We start from the raw sequence: 22,947 nt of genomic DNA on the forward strand, positions 1-22,947 counted from the left end.
TTCTGTTGTGGCAGCTGTTTTTAACTCCAGAATGGCACTAAAGAGGCCGGAAAACAACAACTAAGAAGAACAGCATTAATTTCAGGGAACATTACATGGTCAAAAGAAATGATCATAAAACCCGGAGAATGCATGAGATGTGGCTTCTACAAATGGAAAACAATGCTTTATGTAACATAAAACCTTCAGAAGCAAAAACATGAACATTCGTACAATGAAATTCACTTGGATTCAGCTTCACCTTAACTGGATTCCCTTATTTTTATTTAAGTAATGAAATACAATATTAAATTGATATAAAATCATTACTTACATCCTTTCAAACATAAACCTCATCACAACATTTAACAACATAATTAGGCAGTGAGAGCAGTGTAATTTATTTATTGAAAATTGTCTACAGTACAGTATAAAAATAGCTTAATTTCACTAATGGCTGCAGAGTCGGCTAGCAGTTTCTAAGAGGGGACCCAGACGTTGCCGTGAGTGTCCGGTTCCTGGCTGTATGGGATGTTCCAGATCCATGGCTGGTCTGTGGAGAACAGAGGGAAAAACAGATGAGAACATCTGTCATGTTGTGAAACAACAACTTTGACTTATAAAACCAAAAATGATCCCAAGTTACACTGTTTGTCTTAGATCGTTTTTAATATGCTCACATACTAGTTTAATTGTATGCTGCTGTCTAGAATGGCAATGGAGATAACATTCACTCCAGTGAGAAAACTAAAGAGCGCAGCAATTCCTGCTTTTATTAGACATCTCCTCTCAGGTGTATGCATATAAATTTAACAGAGAGTTTGAAAACAATTGTAATGACTACAGAGTTTGGACTGTGTTTGACTAGTTTAAAGTTTATCTAAAGAAACCACTCAAAAATGTTTTTGTGTGTTTTCATGAATAAATCGCTGCTTTAGGGGTGCACCGATTGCAGTTTTCTGTCCAATCACCGATCTTTAAAAAAAATACAGATTGTTTTATCTGAAAAGTGGTTACTTTGACAACAGTGGGGTGACTATTGTTAACCACGGATATGCAGATGTCACCTGGTGGGCGGACCAGTAGGTGAGCTCTCTCTCATGGCAGAGCAAAAAACGAACAGTGAATGATTTTCAGACCTTTGCACATGTAGATACGATCAGTGAATAAGATCGGTTTCTCACAGAAGTATCAGCCAATCGCCATCTCAAAAAATGAAGGAAATTGGGGCTGATATATTGCTGCACCCCTACAATACATGTTTATAAAATTAAATGATTCACAAATCTTAAATTGTGTTTTGATAAATTTAACTTAACCAATAAAAGGTCAAATTCAGCCCAGACTCTTTAAATAGAAGTAGTCCATTAATGTAGAACTAAATCATGCATTTCAAATCAGACCTTTGACATAAGGTTTGTTCACCACATGGGGGCGCCCACTCCAGCTGACTGGATATGGAAAAAAGCAACAGAAAAGTCCTTCAGGGACCACATGATTTTTTTTTTTTTTTTTTTACCATTCTTGCGCCCCACTGACTCTGCCACCCTGAGTGAAATATGACTGATATCAAAACCCACTAATGTTAGAATAAGAGAGAGTATGTCTGTTCAAAACACTTTTACGCATGCAGTTACAAAAAATGAATTAATACAGCCAGAGCAAATATCTGTACCTGTTGGCGAGTAGCTGGTAGGCGGGAGGTCAAAGGGCACCGGGAATCCAAACGTAGAGGAGGAGGAGGCAGGAAATGGATTGGTATCGATGGGGAATGTCTTCAGGCTCTGTAAAAACACAACCTGGAGTTAACTCCGTGTAACACGTAGCTTTTCTGCACTCTATTTACCATTTGCACAGCAGGGTTATCATGGTGGATTAAAGCTGTTCTTCATTCATTTGTTTGGTTTGTCCCACTTACAAAGGCTGACGGGACATAGAGGACCCCCAGCTCATAGGAGCGCACCATTATCTGGGTGTTGTTCTTCTCCAGGGCTCCCCATGCCGCCTTGGACAGGTTGGCACTGAAGCATACGTCCACATGGTCACACAAGAGGGGACAGATTGATGCAAAACGTGGATCCATGCGTATCTGATCAGAGGTAATGAAAACGAGCAGCAGCAACGGCGTGAGCCTGCAGATCTGCACACGCACCTGGTGACGAGGAACCAGGCGAGCTGAGTGGAATCCGGCGAAACCCTCATGTACGTCTTGATGTGTGGCATGGCGTGAGTCCTCCCCGTCCTCCTCGCCTTCCAGCGGCTACAGAAAAACACACACACGGAATTATAAGATTTCAATGTTGGAATCAGAGAAAAGAAAGGTGCACAGCTTGTTACCAGAAATCTGAGCTTTTTAAAACACAAAAAGAATATTTTGTTTCATTTGTTTATTTACTTGAACTTTAATTGAAATGTAGTTTGTTTGTCTAGAAGGTCCGGTTCATTTAGGGAGGTGTGAATGCGCAAACAAACTCTGTTTTCGGTTCGGTTGAAGTGAACTCTGGCGCGGTTTAAATGTATATGTGGACACGAAGCAGACCAGAGAGCACTCCAAAAGCAGGAAGTGGACGGTAGAGCAAAGCATTCTGGGTAAATGGAGCCAAAACAAATGCATGAGTCTTAAGTAACAAGAAGAAATGACTCATGGTCTTTTACCAAAGAGAAATCGTACAACCGGTAAAACCTGATGCTTCTCCATTTCTGTTTACATTTTGTGAAGGAAGATGCGCTGGTCTGCTTTTGAGGTTTTTGTGTCGTTTCGTTTCCTTTTGTCGTTCTTGGTGCAGCGCCACCACAGGCGAGGAGGTGAGCAAGTTTTTCAATTAGTTTAAATTGTTTGTTACATTTTCAGCTGCTCCGGTTCGCTTTCACACCCCAACTGTGTCAAATGTCGTCATTTTGGTTCCCAATCGAACCGAGTCTACTGGCCTTATCAGGTGTGAAAACACCCTTAGTCTGACGTGAGATTGTTGTTGTGATCACCAAAAACGGAGAATAAAAATCTAAAATGAGTGAAATCCATATTAGTTTATCAGAAATGACTGACAGCCATGAGCTGCCAGGAGAAGTCGACTTACTGGAAGTACGAATGGAGCCAGATCTGTTTCTGAGCCGTCTGGATGCTGTAAGGAAGAGAGCCTCCAGCTGGACACAAAACAGGAGGATCCATCCGTCAGAAACCCACGTCAAACATAGACACTGAAACAATACTATTTTATACTACTGCCCTTTTAATTATGGCGACCAACAATAATATTGTTGCTTTGAGACCACTTTCAAGTAAAATATTGATAAAGGCATAATAACAATGCAAGTTATTAAAGACCAATAAACTTTATTATTCTTAATGCTGGAGCTGAAATATATATTGAATATCCAAAATAAAGCACAGCAACCAAAAACAATATATTCATGACTTCTCCATAAACAAAACTGTCTTTCAAAAATATTAATCATGAAAAATGGAAATTATTGAGCTCATTTGAATTTATCGTGCAGCTAATTGAGTCATTGCTTATTGGAACAAGCTTACTGTAGTGACATAATTTATGACTAATCAAGAAATCTGACATTAATCTGTACCATGGAAGGAAATAAAATGAAAAATATCCAGAACTTCAAAGTGGGAGCTGAACATTCATGCATTTTATTTTCTCATTTTACACAAAATGCACATTTCTTTTTAAGAATGAATCTCAACTCCATTTAAGCATCACATCAATGTCTCAACATTTCACAGGAAAGGACTCACCTGGGTAACCTTCCAAACTCGTCCTCACATCTTCTACTGACGGATAGAGCTGCAAAGTGGCATCACATTGAATTATTCCTCAAAAAAATTTAAAGCTGACCTTCATGCATGAAGGATCAGATAAACTTAAAAAAAAAAGAAGAGTCTTTTTAACATTAAACAGAAGAGTTAACACTTCTGGAACGAACCAAATGAATGGCAGGGTCTGATCGGAAGGAGGATTTTCCGAGTGTGGTCAGTGTGCGCTGAAATTCCCCCGCCAGCCATTTGGTCTTATCCATCCCCATGGAGCCGATGCTGGAGAACTGGCCAATCACAGGCCACCGTTCCTCGTCCGGAATTGGATTTGTGTGATCATACAGCAGCTAATGGGGGGGGGGGAGAAGCACAGAGGAAACCAGAGAGTCGTTGGGTGAAAAAATGTGGGAGTAAACAGCTAAAAAAAGATACAGTAAATCACAGTAGTGTGGGGTGTGAGAGGAGGTTAGTGGGATGTAGCAGAAGAAAGGGAGGACAATCTCCACCTTCCTGAGCCTCAGGTGGCCCCAGCGCTCCATGTCTGCGCCGACGTATCTCCCGGGCGTTGAGGCGACCAAATAAACTCTGAAAACAGAACGAGAGAGAAGCGTTTCTGCCCTGCCTTCGACCACAGCATCGTCTTACAGTAAAAGCCCAGCTGTGGATCAGAACCTTCATCCCTCCGCTCGGCTTCACCTGGTCTCTGACAGGTCGTGCTCTTTGATCCGCTGGATCCACTCGTCCAGTTCTGGGGTGCGGTACGACGCCAGGTACTCCAGCAGGTCCCGCTTGAAGAAGGTGGGCGACTCCCCTGAACTCTCGCTGCTCCCCTCTGGTAACCGTGGAAACAGAGGACTCATCCACATCCTAAGGCCCCCCCAAAAAAACAAAAAACAGATTTAGCAGCAAATTTAATAAATGTTAACCAAGATCTTTTCTTCCCTGAAACACCTACCCTTGCGTCTTCTGATACCAGTCCGCTCTGATGAGGTTGGAGGTGAGGATGATGACTCTGAAGCCTTCCTCATACCACAGAAGCATCATCTTCCTGCACGATAAAAACATGGAAGTTTACAAAAGTTTCATTTCAAATCTCAACCAACACCAGACCAGTGGAGTCCAAACAGCAACGGCAATGATTTGCTCCGACAGCTGAGGGAGTTGATACAGATGGAAAAGTTTTCATTTCATTTTTCAGGGCGAGATATTCACACATAAGATTAAAATTCTCTCATATCGTGGGTGAAACACCTAGCATGCCTCCTTTTTTAACCTGGTTATTTTGCCTTTAATTTTACAGCAAGTATAACCACAAACATCCCAGGATTTTGAGAAAAAAAACATCTGAAAAGTGACCCATATTCCTTAACTTGTTGTTGAAAATGCTGTAAATTATAATGTTTTTTCCATGTGTTGAATCTGCTGCCCCATTTTACAGCACAAGCCACAGCAGGAGATAAATTCTGCTCACAGCCATGACCAAGAAACTGAAACTTTTAATTCCCTATAGAATTAGTAGAGTATTTTTGTATTTAACTGAGCTAAGTTTATGGTGGAGTGGGTAAAAATAACACACACAAAAAAATAATAAAACAAAATGTCCTATTTTAATTTTTTTTTAAATTGGTCTTCAACTCTGTTTTTGGGCCAAGTTTGCAAAAAAAGTTTAGAGAGAATTGGACTGGATCTATTAAAAAAAAAAAAAAAAAACATGCAGGAAGAGAGAGATTCTTACGTGTGGTGAGTTCCAAAAGCAATGTCCAGTTTAGCCTGAAACATGAACAGTTTTCACGTTACTCAGAAATCTGTCTCTACGGCTGCGGCGTCGCTGCGGGGTTCGTACCTGGCAGAAACGAACGTGTGGGAAAGGCTGACCCTGTTGGAGGAGCCGTGCCTTGGCCTCCCGCTTGTCTCCATGGACAATCAGAACCGGACAATGTCTGAAAACCAAGGCAGAGCCGTAAAATCACAGCTGCACATATCATGTCACTTTTTTTGCCAAAAAAAAAAAAAATTTTTCAACCAAGAGTTTGTATTTGCTCATTAATCCTATCCTAAGCAGAATGTGGGCTTTATGAAACGCTCTAACAAAAGAATAAAACATGAATATGTTGATGAGACTAAGAAGTGGAAGTTACCTGAACTCTGATGGGAACTGCTTCACCATCCAGGGAATATCGAAACAGTAGTTAAACTACAAAAGACAAGAGCAGAGGCATGTTAAAGCCCGGAAATTTATTAAAAGAAGAAGCTTTGGTGAATTAAGTAAACCAAATTTTTATTAAAAAAAAAAGAGGTTAAATTTCATCATAAAGAAATAAGTTGCTCACCTGCACAGACTCTTTCAGGGTCCCGAATAATGGGGACAGGATGTCTGCAGAAAAGATGTTATATTTGTTAGATAAATGAGGGACTGTATATATTGGAGAAATATTCAGACCCTTAAAGTTTTCCCATGTTACGACCAGATTATTTTTTTGTGATTTTATGTGACTGGCCAACAGAAAACAGCACATAAAAGTAGATGGAAAACATTACATGGTTTTCTACATTATGTAGTTTGGATTATTCGTTTAGTTTCAAACGTATTCACATTCACAATTAAAATAGCTTAATATAAATTTTATATTTGTTTGAAAAAGAGGTAGGCAGAAGTATAAACTTAGTTAATCCTGCTTAATCCATATATGCTCTTTACTCAACTAATAAAACAGAAAAGTCGCGCCACCGGTTTGGCAGTATTTCAGATATTTCAAACATAAAACCAAATCAATAATTATCGATATCGACTGATATGAAATGCCGATTTCACGTTAAGATTTTCACCCATATCGTTCAGAGATGCGACTGAAACTGGAGAGAAAAAGTTTGACGGAAGGAACAGAATAGAAACAAGGTTATAAGTTTTACTTTTCTAACTCTGTTTCAGTCCAACCAGCAGCCACACTATGATGCAGCTAGAGGAACGATGAGTGGACTCCTTCCTGTCAGATTTGCTCTCAGCAGCCTCACCTCTGATGTGCAGCGCTCCGCTATTGAACTTCCTGTCTAGCCCTGTGACTTTGTTCAGGTAGAATCTGTAGGTGTCATTAAGGCAGGGAAAGGACGTCTCAAAGAAGTCGTCCGGCTCGTCTTTGTAGTAGAGTCGGCCGTGGGGACTTGGCGGACGCTCGCTCTCCACCTTCGGCTTTTTTGCCTCGCCGTTTGGCGCCTCCCGGTTCGGCAGCTTACTCTGGCTGCTCCTTTTCCCTTCTGTGTCGTCTTCATCGTCACTGTCTGAGAGAGCCCAGCCGGAGCCGTCCGAGGGCTCTTTCTTCCGCTTCCCGCTCAGCGACGGGCTGGTTTCGAACTTGACTGGGTTCCTCTGGTTCCTCGCTGCCGACTGTCTGGCCTCAGAACCAACAGAGAGAGCGAACACAGGGGCGCTGTCCGGTTCTGCTTTCACCTCCGGGGGAGCTGGTTCTGGTACCGGAGAGGGAGACCCGCTAGAGACGCGACTGGACTCGGCCGGTCGACGGGACTTTGGTGTTGCGGTTCCTGAAGGAGGAAGAACTTCATCGTCGTCGTCACTGCTGGAGATGGTCCACTTTCCATGCAGACTGGCCTGAGACATCCCTGAAGAGACACAGTGAGGAGGAGAAACATTTTATCTGTTTATTTTATTTCTGGTTTTTAAAAACAAGTAACCAGTAGGACAAGAGAAAACATGTGCATACAGAACCAGGAACAAAATAATAAGCTTACCACTTTTTCATAATCTGTGTCATATAGCTGCAAATAAATAATAAGAAAAATATAAGAAATAATGATATTAACAGTAAAATAACAATAATAATCTACTAGTGGTGGTAATAGTAACACAGAAGAAAGAGGAATTTTTTTGTTAATTCCTTAATTTTGTATTTATTTTTAAAATGGTTGATGCTTGTGAACAAGGCCTATTTATATTATTACAATATATATCTAAAGTGTTTGCAGAAGAATAATTACTTGCATTTTTAAACATTTTTTTTATTTACCCTGACTTATTTGTATATAATGGAGGTTAACATTAACATTTCTACTTGAAATTCTCTTTTCTCTTCTTCTATATGTAATGTCCCTGTTTTCTCTACTGTATGTTTATTGATCATAAGTATTTGTTCAATATAAATTAAAAAAAATCCTGCAATAAACAAAGCATTTGAGGCAAGTAACACTAATATTATTTGCACAATTACAACTTGTATATGAAGAACCAACAATAACATAAACTCAGGCTGTGAATTTCTGTCTCATTATTATTGCATGTTGCTTTGTTTGAACACAAAATTACATGCAAGCTATGGGATGGACGACGAGCAAAAAAGGAAAACAACAAAAATTTAAGTAATGTTACGTTAATCTTCGGAGTTTAGTGTTTTTCTTACCAAGTCAGAAAAATAAGAACGGGCACAGGCCCACCACGCTGGACACAAACGATCTGTTCTGCCAAACTTTGTTTTACTGAAGAGCTCTGCAGAAAAACAGGACGTACATTGAAACGACTCCGGTCGGAAACAGAAGTGTTTGTCTTGAGTTCCGCCTCAATTTTGACTGAAAAATAAATTAAAGATTAAAAATTAACACCGCGGGGTGAACACTAGAAGATGCAATGGAGGCGTGAATAAAAAAACCGCGTTTTATTTATTTATGTATCGACTTGTTTGTTAATGTTCTTGCAGTAGTTCCAGTAGTAAAACTCTTGAATTTAATTGATTAATGTAGGATTACAAGGAATTTGCGACTTTACCTTGCAAAAGTGGAAAGAAAACTCTTCATATTTTGTCGTTATGTACAGTTACGATCTGATGCTGTGAGTTTAATCTTTTCTTTGATATTTAAGCAAGGTTTCTTCATGAACAGGTCAAAAAGTCGAGTCTGGCAGAGCTCAAACTATACAGCCATGCAAATCTGGTAGAGACATGCTCTAAAATACTTTAAAAGTATACCTACAATGATTCTATGAAGCACTGTTTGAGAGGTCTGAATATTAGTATGTGCCACATTTTTCAGATACATTTTTCAAATACCTTTCAGTCTTGAAAGGTATTTGTCATTTTTCCTTTCGCTTAACTGCAACAAATTGTGAAAGAGATGAAGCAGAAACCATTGCAAGGGGAGTCATATTCACTGGAGGCACTTATGTATCTTCCAGTACAGCAGGAGGCAGTGTTGCCTCCACTTGCATCTTGTTCATCACAGAATAACTCTCACTCTTTTTCCGGGCTGTAGCGGCTGGTGTGGCGTGTGGAGAGAGGCTCCTGTATGTCTTTTGACTTCTGTGGTTTCTGTTCATCACTGTGAAGACAATACAGGCTGCGCACAGGAAGGATCCGACAGTATGGCGTTAAACCTGACTATTAACAGCAACAACCCGCCTCTAGGTGAGCTCCAGCTGCGGTCTGTTTGTTACCCCAGCTTCAATAAGCCCGTGAACCTGCACGCGCCCCGGGTGACAGCTCAGCAGCTAGCAAAACAAAACACCGCTCTAATTTTTCTCTGTATTTATATTCGTGTTATGCTTATTTTTGGAGCGACATGAAATTACTTAAATCGTACAATATAAAATAAAAATAAATCAGCAAAAAGTTTCCTACTATATCAGAAAAAAGTGTGTAAATTGGTCCATGATGTATCCTGTTATATCCTGTTCATCTCCGCTCATCTAGTTGGTCTGCAGGAGTTCCGCCACGGCAGCTATCTTGCAGTCGTGGCGCTCTAAACAGCCACAGATGTAGCCGATTCCTGTAATTAGTAATGTGTAACGTTACTAAAATAGTAACGTTACACATTATACACACACGGTCATTGTAGCTCCACATGCCATTTTGTTATTTACTGTAATCAGCTCTTTGAACTTGAAAGTAATACATCAGTAAGCACAGATTTCACTGTGGCACACACCGAGTGTCGGATCTCACTCTGAGTCTTGAACTGGCATTGAAGTCATAGTTATTGTATATGCCGTGATTTCCTGTTTAGATAATCTGTTGGCCTTCTTTGTCACATTGTACTTGATTCTACTTGATATTGCAATTCCAGTGGTTAATCCAGTGTTGCACTTGGATAATCTAAGGTAGTCACTATCCAAGCCAGTAGGTCAAACAGCGCCCTCTTTTGTCCTCAGAGGGAATTCAGCAGGCTGATGCAAGCACACTGAAATGTGTGACTTTAATGGGTCTGTGCATATTTGTTAAACGTTGATTTTGTTTTGTTTTATCTGATGCCATCTCTGTTTCTGGGAACTAGGAAAACTTGCTGTCTCGAGTTACAAAAAAAATCTTTGGTATGCAGAGATGACAGCAAAAGATAAAATATAATTAGACTGTTGGTAGCACTGGTTCTTTGCAGCAAGAAGATTTCTAGGTTTGAATCCCGACCTAAGGTTCTCCTTATGAATGCATGGGTTCTTTCCATTATATCCATGTTTTTAAAAGTTTAGTTGGTTCTTTGTCATTTTGCAGAAGGTCCAAAGAGCTGCAGGTTTAACTCCAGATCTAGATTATTGTTTCTGATATCATTTATGAAGTGAGAATCTTGTTTTGCAGAGAGAAAATAATAATAATAAAAAAATACTGGTTCTACAGGAGCGCTTTTGACTGCAGAGCATGTGAAGGACACTGTGCAGGTGTCTGTGGAGGAAGGGAAAGACAACAGCCTTCACATCTCAGAGTAAGTGACATGTTTGATCTGTTATATGATTGTTCTTTATGGAAACTTGGTAACAAACACATAAAAAGTATTCCTACCCCTGTGGTAAAGTTTAAACTGTATGGATGTAATTTTAAAGCACTCTATCCGAACAGGCATGATTTGACAGAGCGGACAACGAACTGATTTGATCAACTAATGAAATTTTCTTTTTTTGAAGATTGAACAATCTGGATTTTTTTTTCACCAATGCACTACTTGGGTTTTCAGAGTGATGATAACTTACCCTAGAATTACCATCTTGTTTGACAAGTTTGTTTTATTTCCTCTCTTTATTTCAACCTTGATTTCAGGTCAGGAATTATTGAAATAAGTTGTTTTTTTTTACAAGATATTTTCTGTCATTTGTACCTTTAAAAAAACAGAGATTGTATTGTTAAGCCACAAAATCAAAATGTCTTTCTTTGTTTCTCTAGTTCAGTCCAGTTCAGCGACACCAACTCCATCAGCCGCTACCTGGCCCGGGTGGCCCCCGCCCTCGGCCTCTACGGAGCCAACCTGATGGAGCAGACTGAGGTCGGTACATTTAGACTGGGTGGAGGTGTTTCACACTCAATCTGGATTGACGACCTTTTAATGTGATCCGTGACTTCAGGTTGACCATTGGCTGGAGTTCAGCGCTCGCCGGGTGTGCGATCAGCCTGACCTGACGCTGGCGCTGGGCGACCTGGACAAGGTCCTGTCTTTGCGGACCTTCCTGGTCGGACACGCCCTCACCCTGGCTGATCTGTCTGTGTGGGCTGCCCTGAAAAGTAGCTGACATCCAGGTTTTGTCTTTTCCCCGTTATACATGTATGCTGCAGCAGCTCAGCTTGTGAATTTCTTTTCTCCGTAGATCACAGCAGTTGGCCAAGTCAGAGCAAAGCTTTCCCTCACGTCAGCCGCTGGTTCTTCTTCCTGAACTCGCAGGTTCCCTTCTCTTCTGTGGGCAGCATGTACGCCAGCAAGAAACCTGTGAAGAACAACTCCAATGTAAGACTTATTTCTGTTCCCTCTTAACCATGCATTGGTTATGCTTTCAGGTTTTACCCTTGCACACACTGCAAAAACACAAAATCTCACAAAGTATTTTTGGTCTTAGTACAGTTGAAATAAGACAAAACTAACTTACAAGTAACATTGTAAGGTAAAATAGGAGTTTCTTTTAAGTAAATATTTCCCTAATATTGATTTAAAAAGTATTAGTTCCACAACAAGATGTTTTCACTTTTAAAATGGGGAAAATGTCTTGTTATAAATGAAGTTGTCTGCCAGTGCAGCTTAAAAAAGATCCTACAACTTGCTGAAACGTTACTTGTGGGTTAGTTCTGTTTTATTTAAACTGTACTAAAATATTTTCACTAGAAACCAGACAAAAAATTCTTGGTAAGATTTTGTGATTTTTGCACAGAATCACAAAAACAAAGCAAACCATGACAATGTCATTTGTTCTGACTGGTTCTAATGGGTAATTTATCTTTAATTAACATGTTCCAGTCAGGTGAGAAGAAGCCAGATGTTGGGAAGTTTGTGGATTTGCCTGGAGCTGAGATGGGGAAGGTGGTAGTTCGATTCCCTCCTGAGGCCAGCGGGTAGGGCTGCACTTTTCATCTGCTCTGTTCTGATGAAGGTTGATTTCCATGTCTCCTGACTTGAACTGCCTCGGTGTCTCTCTGTGAGCAGGTACCTGCACATCGGCCACGCCAAAGCGGCCTTGCTGAACCAGCACTACCAGGTGACATTTAAAGGCAAGCTCATCATGCGCTTCGATGACACCAACCCAGAGAAGGAGAAGGAGGACTTTGAGAAGGTCTGGTACTGTCAGGATGTGAAATGATTGAGAATTAGTGACATTGTTTCTAATCACTGTGTACAATACCTGGCATAGCAAAGTGGAGGATTTACCTCTGTGCTCTGTGTGTCGGTACTTCACCTCAGGTTATCCTGGAAGACGTCGCCATGCTCCAGATCCATCCAGACCAGTTCACCTACACCAGCGACCATTTTCCCGTCATCATGCGGATGGCAGAGAAGCTTCTCGCCGAGGGCAAAGCCTACATCGACGACACCCCTCCTGAGCAGATGAAGCAGGAGAGGGAGCAGCGCACCGAGTCCCGATGCAGAAACAACAGTACGGCGTGCGGAGCTATCGCTGCGTTGTTTCAAATCAAAAAGCTCGCAAACTAACCGGCATGTTGCTCATCCACTCGCAGCTGTGGAGCAGAACATGAAGATGTGGGCCGAGATGAAGGCCGGGACCGAGTACGGTCAGAGCTGCTGCATGAGAGCCAAGATCGACATGAGCTCCAACAACGGCTGCTTGAGAGACCCCACCCTGTACCGATGCAAGAATGCCCCCCACCCGCGCACCGGAACGACCTACAAGTACGTGTCTTTCGTTTGAGAAACCGGTTTTGACTTTTTAGCTGCTTTTTGCACAGATTCACATCATGAATACTAAATAATGTATGTTGTATAAACAAGCAAACTTCAGAAATAAATAAAAGAAGCTTATAGATGGCTTTAAAAAAACAAACAAAAAAGGACATCCTTGAAAAGTCTGAAAGTCACATATCTAAAATCAAGGCCTTAAAATGTCTTGAATTCATGAAAAATTTGGAGTTGGCCTAAGCACGGGTCTTAAATTTTGTCATGGCAGGGCTACTTAATGTCATATGTAGCTCTTTTTTCTCGTGGTAATTGTCTGTCAGGCAAAAGTTTGTGCAGCTCACAGACATCATTACAACACAAAGTGGTTGAGGCTTCCGCTAACTAGCTGCTAATATACCCTTGCTAGCTAACTAGCGTCTTTTGCATCTCACTAGCAAAAACATCTTATGGAAAGTGCAAATTTATCGACTGTTGACGTTCATCTTCGCCGCTGGCTCAAATCTGTTGCCTCCCATATGAGGTGAGGTGCATTCTGGGAATGAAGGCGGCATTAAAAAGGTCTTAAAAAGTCTTGCTGAAGCCTCCAGATACTCCAGATGCTCATATTGCATCTTTAAGCATTTGTTTCAACGTATTCATCAAGCCGTCATCACTCCCGCTTCCCTTTTCTTTCAGAGTCTACCCAACGTATGACTTTGCCTGCCCAATTGTGGACAGTCTGGAGGGGGTCACTCATGCTCTCAGGACCACCGAGTACCACGACCGTGATGAGCAGTTCTACTGGTTTATCGAAGCTCTGGGCATCAGGAAGCCCCACATCTGGGAGTACGCCAGGCTCAACCTCAACAACACAGTGCTGTCCAAACGGAAACTCACCTGGTTTGTCGACCAGGGATATGTGGACGGGTGGTAAGCTTATTCTGGTTAATATATCAGGACCTCATATACCGCACGCCGTACTGTTGTTTATGCTTTGGGACTTTCCCTCTATTTCTGTAGTTGTTTTTGACCTTTGCAGCATCTTGTTTTCCAGGGACGATCCTCGCTTCCCTACTGTCAGAGGAGTGTTGAGGAGAGGAATGACTGTGGATGGTCTGAAGCAGTTCATAGCAGCCCAGGTATGTCCAGCTGTTACTGAAGGGAGAGAGAGACTGCTTCATCATACCACAGAAGGCCAGATCATAAGACATTACTGATGCGTTTCTAAAAGTATTGATCGTGGTTTAACGGCCACCAGTTTGTAAAATTTTGAACTGCAGATACCAATTTTATCCTGTTCCAAGTTCTCTTTCTGAACTATAATATCTAGGGGTTCACTGATAAATCCTTACTTTTAGAAATGCTGCGATTGGCCAATATTTACATGTAAATCCAATCTTATCCACTGATCTTATCTACCTCTGCAAAGGTCTGAAAGCCAGAATACAACTTACAAAAGAATATCTTAAAAAATTAGATTTAATTTTCACCATTCCTTCTGTGAGTTAACTTGGATTCACAGTGGAAATAAATAGAAGCTGTAAAACATACTTGTGGTGGGTTAACATCACTCTGAACTACAGAAACCCAGAGGAGTGCATTGGTGAAAAGAAAATCAAAATTTTCCCAAAATTAAATCTTAAAAACCAGAAAGTTTGATTAGTCAATAACAGCTATATATTATATTATATTATATTATATTATATTATATTATATTATATTATATTATCAGCATTAGGTTTTGCTTGAGCGGTCATTAATTATTAATATAGGTAATGTCACACTGCTGTGTGAGAGAGGAAAAACTGAAGCCTTTTGAAAACTAGCTGTAGCTTCTTATGTTAAAGAGCAGAGGGAAATATTATTCACTTAACATTGTTATATAAATTGACTAATCAGAATGTTTTCCCTCATCTTTTGTCCTCTCAGGGCGGATCGAGGTCAGTGGTGAACATGGAGTGGGACAAGATCTGGTCCTTCAATAAGAAGGTATTTATATTCACATCCATCTTACCTCAGTTTGTGTAGAAGCCAGTTCAGCTTTTCCACATCGCCTCAAACAAATGCTGAAAATAGACTCCAATAATTACACTAACAAAGTTATCTGTCAGTCATTATTATGATCATGTATTAATGTTTCACATGGACTGTTTGCTGCTCACTGTGGTTGCAGTCCGTCAGTCCTTCAGTTTGCCATTGGCTGGAATATTTGAGTAAAACTTATTACTGATATGGTGAAACCTAGACGATTTAGCTAAATAAAATTTCAATTATTGTCCTTTTTGTGAACATGGCAACCTTTTATGCATTATGATGAAGCAAGCTGATGTTAAAGGCTGAACTGAAACTACCACACGGCCTGTTTGCTCATCACTTATTAGCCTGCGTGTAAGAAAAACATTTTTAGGAGACAAACCTTCAGTCAGGTTTGTCCACAAATCATAAACGTACCTGGATCTGACAGCCTTTATTCTCCATAAATCACCTCCTTTTGTTTTACAACCAGCATGGCTTCTAGCTGCTTTTTCTGTTTCATGCTTTCAGCTACCTACATGTCTTTTTCCCCTGCCTGCCCCTCGTTCTCTTCCTCATCTCTTTTATGTGCATCATTTCACTTCACACATCATCTTAAATATTTTTAACCGTGTTGCTTCTCTTTGTTAGCACTTGCAGCAAGATCTTAAAACTGGGTAGAAAAAAAAGGACACTGATAAACTTTAAGCTCAGTTTTAATAAAATTATGTAAAAATTCTGAACGCACATCGCAAACGTGAAGCTCTACTTATTGTAAAGATGGCGGTTATATTCCAGCATAGATTGCTTAAAATAAACACATACACCCGGCTAAACGCATCATGTCTGGTCCACATGCTCCACCTCTGCACTGTCCAGACGGTTGATGCTAAAACAAAAGGTTGCAAAATGCAAAGCACACCTTCAGAAATCTGCTTTTCTGTGGGACTCTACATATTTTCACTTCAGTTCCATTCATGTTATTTATTAAAGCGTTAATTTGCTACAAACTGCATCTCAAAAGACTTTACAGGAACATCAGATCCAATGCAAGTCATGTCATACAATATAATCCAGTCATTTCAGATTCAGATCCATTAAAATGCAGCGCGATGTAATTAAAACCTGGGAAAACTCAACCAACTTCATTTAATCACTGACCCTGCAGGAATCCCTCATCTTAACCAAGCACATGGTGACGGTGGGAGGGAATACTCTGTTTTTTGTTGGGGTTTTTTTTTTCCCAATGTGTAAATTTTAGAGAGTCGTGTGGTAAATATGAAATAATTGTGATCGCTGTTGTAATAATGTGGCACTGAGGGTTCCTGTTATCATTCAACTCCAATGGCAGTCCGCTGCCTCTTGCTGGTGTGTTTTTTTGGAGTTGTACGTCTGTTTCTCTAGGATTTTTGTTGCTCAGCTGATATTATTTCACTCTTCACCTCAGCCGCTTTCTCTCTCAGTTTCTACCATACGCTCTGGCTGCTCTTGTCGGGGGTTTTTTCAAATTATTTTACTTTGACAATTTGCTGTTGTGTTGCTGAGGAGAAATGAAAAGCTTCATCAACATCACAGTCTGTTTTCTTTTTTCTTCTTTTTTTTTTAATGATGTTTGAAGAGGAGTAAAAGGCACAAAATCCAGGAAACAAAAACAGGAACCCGCAAAACCAAGTGAAAAGTACATTATGTGCCAATGTGTCTGCCTCTTTTCCTTTCTCTGTTCCTCCCTCTTTGTACCTGACATTCAACAAACATCTCACTCTTCTGTTTCCAAGCTGCCCGTTAGCTGTCTGAAGGTACTCCTCCACCACGTCCTCGTCCTCCTCCTCTTCCTCATTCTGACCCACCCTGCTTCTGTCATGCGCTGCAGTCGTTCACCAGCCAAACCAACGCTTAGGAGCATCGACAAGCAAAACGATAGATCCATGTTATGAGCTCCTCCTAGAGATTAATAGTAACAGTATTTACAGGTTTATTGTTTGTCTCAGTTAAACTAAATGGCCTCCCAACCCATTCATCCCTTTGTCGTTCTCCCCATCCATTGTTCATCTTTCACCCTTTGTTCTCAGATGTTTGGAAACAACCTTTGACATATTTATCATGCAGCAAAGCACATTTTACTACATTCTAAGATCCTGATTACTCATATTTGAGCTATTTATTAAAATTACAAGGAAATGAAGGTACGAACAATGTTGAGATATGAAATACTTTAGCTTTTTATTATGACAGAAAATGGCAAAAAAATAGTTAGAACTTTTTAAATGATTTTGTTGGATAATGTAGAGGAAACATTCATTTAATGGCCTGTTTGAAGTTTGTCCTTTCTGAAAACAGCCGGCGTCTTTGATTGATTTTTCTGCTTTGATTGACCCTGACCTGTGGGGAGAAAAAACACTACAGCCTAATGGTCCTAAATTATATTGACAATGAACCTCTTCAGTGTGGAAGTTGTTACTGACTGAAGATTTCGAGATAGCCATCTTTGTTTTGACAACAGAGAGTGAGCCTTCAGGAGTTACAAAGGAGGCTGAATGGAGTGAAGGGTTTAGAAATGCTAACTGCGCCATTTGCTAACAGATCTAATTACTAACTGTGCTAATTGCTAATAATTGCTAATACAAGATTCTAAGGGCAATTAACTTTTCAACTTTAAATGATGTTTTCTTTACTTAAAAGTTTGAATAAAAGATTACTTAAACTATAATAGCCGAAACTGGCTAAAATTGGTCTCGGTAGGTCAAATCTTAAACACCAGAGTTGAAGAATCAGTTGTGATACTCTGATTCTGCTTCTTTAGCGTCTTTTTCATTAAGATCGCTTCAGCTTCTTTGTCGCGTGGTGTGTCTGACACATTGTTACAGCTAGATTGTTGGCTGTTTGTGTAAACAAGCTGGCTAAATTGGAAAATTTGAGCTCACCCTTAGGTGAACATGATCCACTCATGAAATCAGTTTTTCTTTATTTTTCTGTTTTGTTGCTCACACTCTGCATATGTTTCTTTCTGAGCTTGGCAGGCTTTCTTTGGGTTTATTTTACAAATCACTATTTGCTTCTTTGCCCTTTTTGTTTGTCAGATATTTTTTAATGTCAGTATGTTCATGTGGCTCTCACTGACCCGTGGATCTCTTCTCTGTGTTGCCATGTCAGGTTATTGACCCTGTAGCTCCCAGGTTCACAGCTCTGTCCAGCTCCTATGTGGTTCCGGTTTCAGTCCCAGAGGCAACGGAGGAGATGAAGGAGGTGGCCAAGCATCCCAAGGTTAGTTGGTTTATTGTCCTTAATCTTCCTGGGGGATGAGCAATCGACCAATATATACATGAAAACCAATCTTATCTACATCAGCAAAAGTCTTGCTTAGCAATGTTGTTGTAAAATATGGCAACATTTCACACATACAAAAAAATCTGCATCGGTTGGAACTGGCTGGTCTGGTTTTTTAAAGATTATTGATCGGTCAGAAAACTGCAATGGGTGGCCACCTATTTACCTGCATTCAGATTTGAATATTATTTGATATGTGTAGTCGTATAAGGCATTTATAATTATTGCGAAAAATGTCTCGTCATAAAACGAATTTTGATTTATTGTTGTCAATAAACTTTAATTAATAACTAAAACAAAAAACAAAGCTGACAGTATTTTTTTACTATTTATTTTTACTATATATTGGGAGCATAAACAAATATCAGTGAATTTGAAAATATGATTAAATGTAATTACTTTGTACAGTTGAGTGACATAAGTCACACTTTGTGGCATTTCAAAAGGAACTACTTTTCATGATCAGTACTTGCTGCACCATGCAGTTACCTAAAAAAATAAGCAATAGATAGTTTCTATAATCATATTTATCAGTATCACAAAATACTCTGATAAAATCCTATGTCCATATCGCCCAGTCCTAATTTGTAGTTTTTAGGGGTTTTTTTTTTTAACCTTTTTGGACAGGACGTTTAGCCACTTAGTTTCAGTTCAGTACTTGACTATTTAAAGCGTTCACTGACTTACAGCAAACCTCACCGAGCTCAATATTAACCCTCCTACAGAACGAAGAGGTCGGCTTGAAGGAAGTTTGGTACGGACCTCGCGTTCTGATTGAAGGAGCCGACGCCGAGACTTTGACAGAAGGAGAGACAGTCACTTTCATCAACTGGGGCAACCTCATCATCACGAAGATCAACAAGTACGTCCGGCTGGTTCACATTAACCCCGCGTATCCGTACACGAAAGCTGTGTGTCCTTGTCCTCATCACCTCTTCCGTCACTCAGAGCGCCGGACAGTAAAGTGGCGTCCATTGAGGCTCGCCTGGACCTGGACAACAAGGACTACAAGAAGACAACTAAGATCACCTGGCTGGCTGAAACGAGCAGCGCCCCTCTGCTGCCCGTCATCTGCGTCAACTACCAGCCTCTCATCACTAAAGCCGTCATCACCAAAGACGACGACTTCAAAGAGTACATCAACAAAAACAGCAAGGTGGGTGTGCACTGTATGGAGTTCCCCGTTTCTGTTTACGTTTCTGCAAGTTCCTCTTCTTGACTGCCTCTCTCTCTCTCAGCTGGAGGAGAAGATGCTGGGAGATCCGTGTCTGAAGAGCCTGAAGAAAGGAGACATCATCCAGCTCCAGAGGCGGGGCTTCTACATCTGCGATCAGCCGTACGAGCCAATCAGGTGAAGGATCGTTACCGAGTCGCTTTGCCACACTGCTACGACATCCTGCTCTTCTTTTGGGGAGATGACTGTGTTTCTGTTTAAAGTCCCAACAGCTGCAAGGAGAGTCCCTGTGTTCTCTTCTACATCCCTGATGGACACACCAAGGAGATGCCGACGGCCGGGTCAAAGGACAAAAGCAAGAGCCAGGCCTCCAGCAACACAGTGAGTGTTTTAGGAGAAGAATCTTCAGGTTTTCATTTAAACTCTGCGTGATGTGTAGGGAAGAAAAAAACATCGCCAGGCACTAGCAGGAACTTTAAGCTGGACCAACCAGTTCTTGCAAGGCTGGATAAGCAGGAAAGGCTGAAGCTTACAGATGTCATTCACATGTCTTTGATGTCACTCTGGGTGAAGGTTGTGAAATGAAACTGTAGAATAGAAAAGAACAAACAGCCTTTATTGTCCCGCAAAGAGGAAATTCAGCTGTAACGTCTCCTAAAAATTCACAGAAAAAATTCTTAGTGTCTAAAGAAATAAAAAAATAAAAAAAAGAACAAGATTACTGTAACAACAGTTATGGTATACTGTACAAGATTCTACCAAGAAATACTTAGAAATAGGCATATTGAACATGTACATGTGTATTAAACATTTAAAAAAATTAGACTTCTCACTTTTTGTTTTTCTGCACATCTGCAGAAAAACAGATGTGCAACAGCAATGGAAATATTATTTTAAAATGAGTAAGAAGTGAAGCAGAAAGACGTACATGAATAAATATAGATAAAATGGCGTGTACAAACAAGTGTTGTGTATTGTTGTTCATATCGGTCAGTGATGAAAACGTAGCCCCACTTCCACTTCATGCCACTGGCGACACTCAGAAGCTCTGAAATCAGAAAACTGATTTTTTTTTTAAATTCATTCATTCATCAGGCTTCTTGAATTCAGAAAAATCTAATTTCTCTGCTAGGCTTTTTTTTTTTTTTTTTAAACATGTCATCTGACCAATTTGGACAAATACAAAAAACAGAACCTCATAATTTCTCTGAAAAAAGTATGGTGAATTAATTTCCTGTTTTCTGTCTTGGTTTCTTAGCCTGCTAAGGTTTCCAAAGCTCCTTCCAGCTCCGTCTCTGCTCCTTCTCCGACCTCCGCCTCAGCCTCAGCAACTGACCTTTTCTCAAGCGTCGTAGCTCAAGGTGAAGCTGTCCGCAACCTAAAGGCTGCCAAAGCCTCCAAGGAGGAAGTCGATAAGGCCGTCCAGCAGCTCCTCTCTCTGAAGGTATTCCTGCTTTCCCTGAAAGAACTGGAAGTGATGGAGTCAGATAAAATGGCTACATCTCAACTTTTTAACCAACTCTGTTGCAGGCTCAGTTTAAACAGCAGACAGGTGTAGACTACAAGCCAGGCATGGCTCCGCCCACCTCCGCTCCAGCCACACCCGCTGCATCTGCCCCAGCGGCGCCGGCATCAGAGGCCACCGCCTGTCCGTACACCCGTGTTTCCCAACAGGGGGAGCTGGTGAGGAAACTGAAAGCAGAGAAAGCACCGAAGGTACGAAATGTTAATTATTAATCCACGATCATCTGTCTGTCGGTCACCGCTCCCACCACCGATCATTTATTCCATCCAGACGGATTTGTCCTACGTTTTCCTCGTTGCATGTTCAGCCGTCCAGTCACCGGTTTCATCTTTTTCTGCTCATTCCTCATTGCTTCTGCTTCCGTTCATCTCTCTGTCGCGTTTGCATGAGAGTGAAGTTGAGTCATGAACAGCCATAACTCTAAATCCCTTTACTGATGGTACCAGGACCAGATTGATGCTGCAGTGAAGCAGCTCCTGGCTCTCAAGGCGGAGTTCAAAGCGATCACTGGTCAGGATTACAAACCAGGGATAGGCGCACCCACTTCCTCTGCCACCACCACTGTGACTTCCTCCTCCTCTTCTTCTTCCTCCTCTTCATCCTCCTCTTCTTCTACTGGCCTGTATGAGCGTGTCGCACTTCAGGGGGAAGTTGTGAGGAAACTGAAGTCTGAAAAAGCCTCCAAGGTATTCAGAGAGACAGTACTGAATTCTGTATCAAAATAACATGGATAAAGCATGCTTAAGAGACGTTTCCATAGGAACAAAAACAAACATAACTTTTTTACAGGCAGAATCAACAATCCATGTGTTCATGCTGTCAAAAGTTGATCCTATAACTTTTCAGATGGGATGAGAAAATAAATGTCTATCATTACAGTTTCTCATGAGAAGCGGCTTTGTTTTTAGTATGTTCAGGTTTTTGCTTCATCTTAAAATCCCAGCTCCAATGGATACAAATGTTTAACACAGGGAGTCGGTGCATCCTTAAAGTGTCTTAAAGTCATTAAGGAAATGTAAGTTGGTCTTAAATACGGTAATGACAGATCCTAACTTTAGTTGTGACAGGACTATTTAATCTTAGATTCTCATGTAAGTAGTTTTTTCTCGGAGGACTTTGCTGTCAGGTGATGGTTTGAGTCCTGTGCGAACATCTTCAGTGCGTTCTGTGACTCGAGGCAGTTAAAGCTGCCACTAACTAGCTGATATGGCCTTTCTAGCTAGCTTTTTGCATCTAAGTGCAAATTTATCACCAGTTAGCTGGACGACATATGTAAATTACTTCCAGTGCATATGTATGCCTGTTGATAAAGTACCTTATCACAATATTTGATATGAATTGGTTGCAGAAACTCAATTGTAATGGATAATAACTCATGAAGGATCAGTTTCCAAATAATGTCCCTGAACCAGGCACTCAGTTTGAGACGGAGAAATATGTGGAACTGAAGTTTGCTCGTTGGCGTTGCTGCAGGACAAGATTGATGCAGCGGTGAAGCAGCTGCTCGCCCTGAAAGAAGAGTACAAACAGGCCACAGGGCAGGACTACAAGCCAGGAGCAGGTCCCGCCCCCAGCCCCGCCCAGAAGACCGCTGCCCTGACCCAGAACAGCACCAGCCCCTCTCCCGCCGCCGCCACCGGCGTCTATGGGAAGGTAGCTGAACAAGGAGAGCTGGTCAGGAAGCTGAAGACTGAAAAAGCCCCCAAAGTAAGATTCACCCTCCTTTAATCGACAGTAATGCTTGAACTGTTTTACATTTTTTGACGTCGGATCCACAAACTTAAATCAGTGAAGATTTTATTTGATAAGCAATGACCAAGATGAAGTGATGAGGAACTAGAAGGGAAGGAAAACGATGCATGCTTTTAAAAATGTTGAGAAACACATATATAAAGTTGCAGCATGTTTAGTTTTTTTTTTATTTTTTTTTTTGCCTTATTTTATCTGAGTCTAGGGCTGCAACTAATGCTTAATTAAGACCATTAATCAATTAATTGGATAAAAAAACCCCTGAGATATTCTGCAGAATTCTCACGTCTATCAGAATATTAGAAATGCATTAAAAGATACAAATAAAATAAA

At 40.8% G+C, this 22,947-nt stretch overlaps 2 protein-coding genes across 5 annotated transcripts; one reads left to right on the top strand and one right to left on the bottom strand.

The window, feature by feature from the left end:
- Window positions 1–151: 151 nt before the first annotated feature.
- Window positions 152–8,288, bottom strand: tdp1 (tyrosyl-DNA phosphodiesterase 1). Of its 2 annotated transcripts, XM_015049648.1 has the most exons (17): window positions 8,158–8,288; window positions 7,493–7,519; window positions 6,761–7,363; window positions 6,079–6,122; window positions 5,887–5,942; window positions 5,592–5,688; window positions 5,484–5,518; window positions 4,704–4,796; window positions 4,445–4,615; window positions 4,255–4,333; window positions 3,919–4,095; window positions 3,731–3,779; window positions 3,057–3,123; window positions 2,132–2,239; window positions 1,898–2,000; window positions 1,655–1,763; window positions 152–532 (listed from the first exon to the last, which is right to left on the bottom strand). In XM_015049648.1, the coding sequence occupies exons 3-17, from the start codon at window positions 7,359–7,361 to the stop codon at window positions 459–461; spliced, it is 1,863 nt and encodes a 620-aa protein (XP_014905134.1). In that variant the 5' UTR covers window positions 7,362–7,363; window positions 7,493–7,519; window positions 8,158–8,288; the 3' UTR covers window positions 152–458. The 2 variants fall into 2 exon arrangements, with proteins under 2 accessions (XP_014905134.1, XP_014905133.1); XM_015049647.1 differs by lacking the exon at window positions 7,493–7,519.
- A 682-nt stretch (window positions 8,289–8,970) lies between these two features.
- On the top strand, window positions 8,971–22,608 carry LOC106958002 (bifunctional glutamate/proline--tRNA ligase-like). 3 transcript variants are annotated; one of them, XM_015049646.1, is made up of 22 exons: window positions 8,971–9,153; window positions 10,357–10,441; window positions 10,897–10,996; window positions 11,076–11,232; window positions 11,316–11,452; window positions 11,957–12,051; window positions 12,143–12,269; window positions 12,398–12,590; window positions 12,673–12,844; window positions 13,526–13,759; window positions 13,884–13,968; window positions 14,759–14,818; window positions 16,618–16,638; window positions 17,993–18,103; window positions 18,892–19,028; window positions 19,115–19,322; window positions 19,405–19,517; window positions 19,604–19,721; window positions 20,599–20,784; window positions 20,871–21,056; window positions 21,312–21,551; window positions 22,339–22,608. In XM_015049646.1, the coding sequence occupies exons 1-22, from the start codon at window positions 9,111–9,113 to the stop codon at window positions 22,591–22,593; spliced, it is 3,063 nt and encodes a 1,020-aa protein (XP_014905132.1). In that variant the 5' UTR covers window positions 8,971–9,110; the 3' UTR covers window positions 22,594–22,608. The 3 variants fall into 3 exon arrangements, with proteins under 3 accessions (XP_014905132.1, XP_014905131.1, XP_014905129.1); XM_015049645.1 differs by lacking the exon at window positions 21,312–21,551 and having other exon boundaries at window positions 8,981–9,153; XM_015049643.1 differs by lacking the exon at window positions 16,618–16,638 and having other exon boundaries at window positions 8,982–9,153.
- The last annotated feature ends 339 nt before the right edge of the window (window positions 22,609–22,947 follow it).

Source organism: Poecilia latipinna, unplaced genomic scaffold, assembly GCF_001443285.1.
Source record: "Poecilia latipinna isolate Pla-1442-1.1 unplaced genomic scaffold, P_latipinna-1.0 Scaffold954, whole genome shotgun sequence".
Classification (NCBI taxonomy): Eukaryota; Metazoa; Chordata; class Actinopteri; order Cyprinodontiformes; family Poeciliidae; genus Poecilia; species Poecilia latipinna.

Coding starts and splice junctions, on each gene's coding strand:
- tdp1 (XM_015049647.1), bottom strand. CDS start 7,361: ATGTCTCAGGCCAGTCTGCATGGAAAGTGGACCATCTCCAGCAGTGAC. Junction 5,519..5,591: donor CACACGTTCGTTTCTGCCAG/GTACGAACCCCG, acceptor TTCATGTTTCAG/GCTAAACTGGACATTGCTTT. Junction 533..1,654: donor TACCAGCTACTCGCCAACAG/GTACAGATATTT, acceptor TGTTCTCCACAG/ACCAGCCATGGATCTGGAAC.
- LOC106958002 (XM_015049646.1), top strand. CDS start 9,111: ATGGCGTTAAACCTGACTATTAACAGCAACAACCCGCCTCTAG. Junction 19,518..19,603: donor CAGCCGTACGAGCCAATCAG/GTGAAGGATCGT, acceptor TTCTGTTTAAAG/TCCCAACAGCTGCAAGGAGA. Junction 20,785..20,870: donor AGCAGCTCCTCTCTCTGAAG/GTATTCCTGCTT, acceptor ACTCTGTTGCAG/GCTCAGTTTAAACAGCAGAC.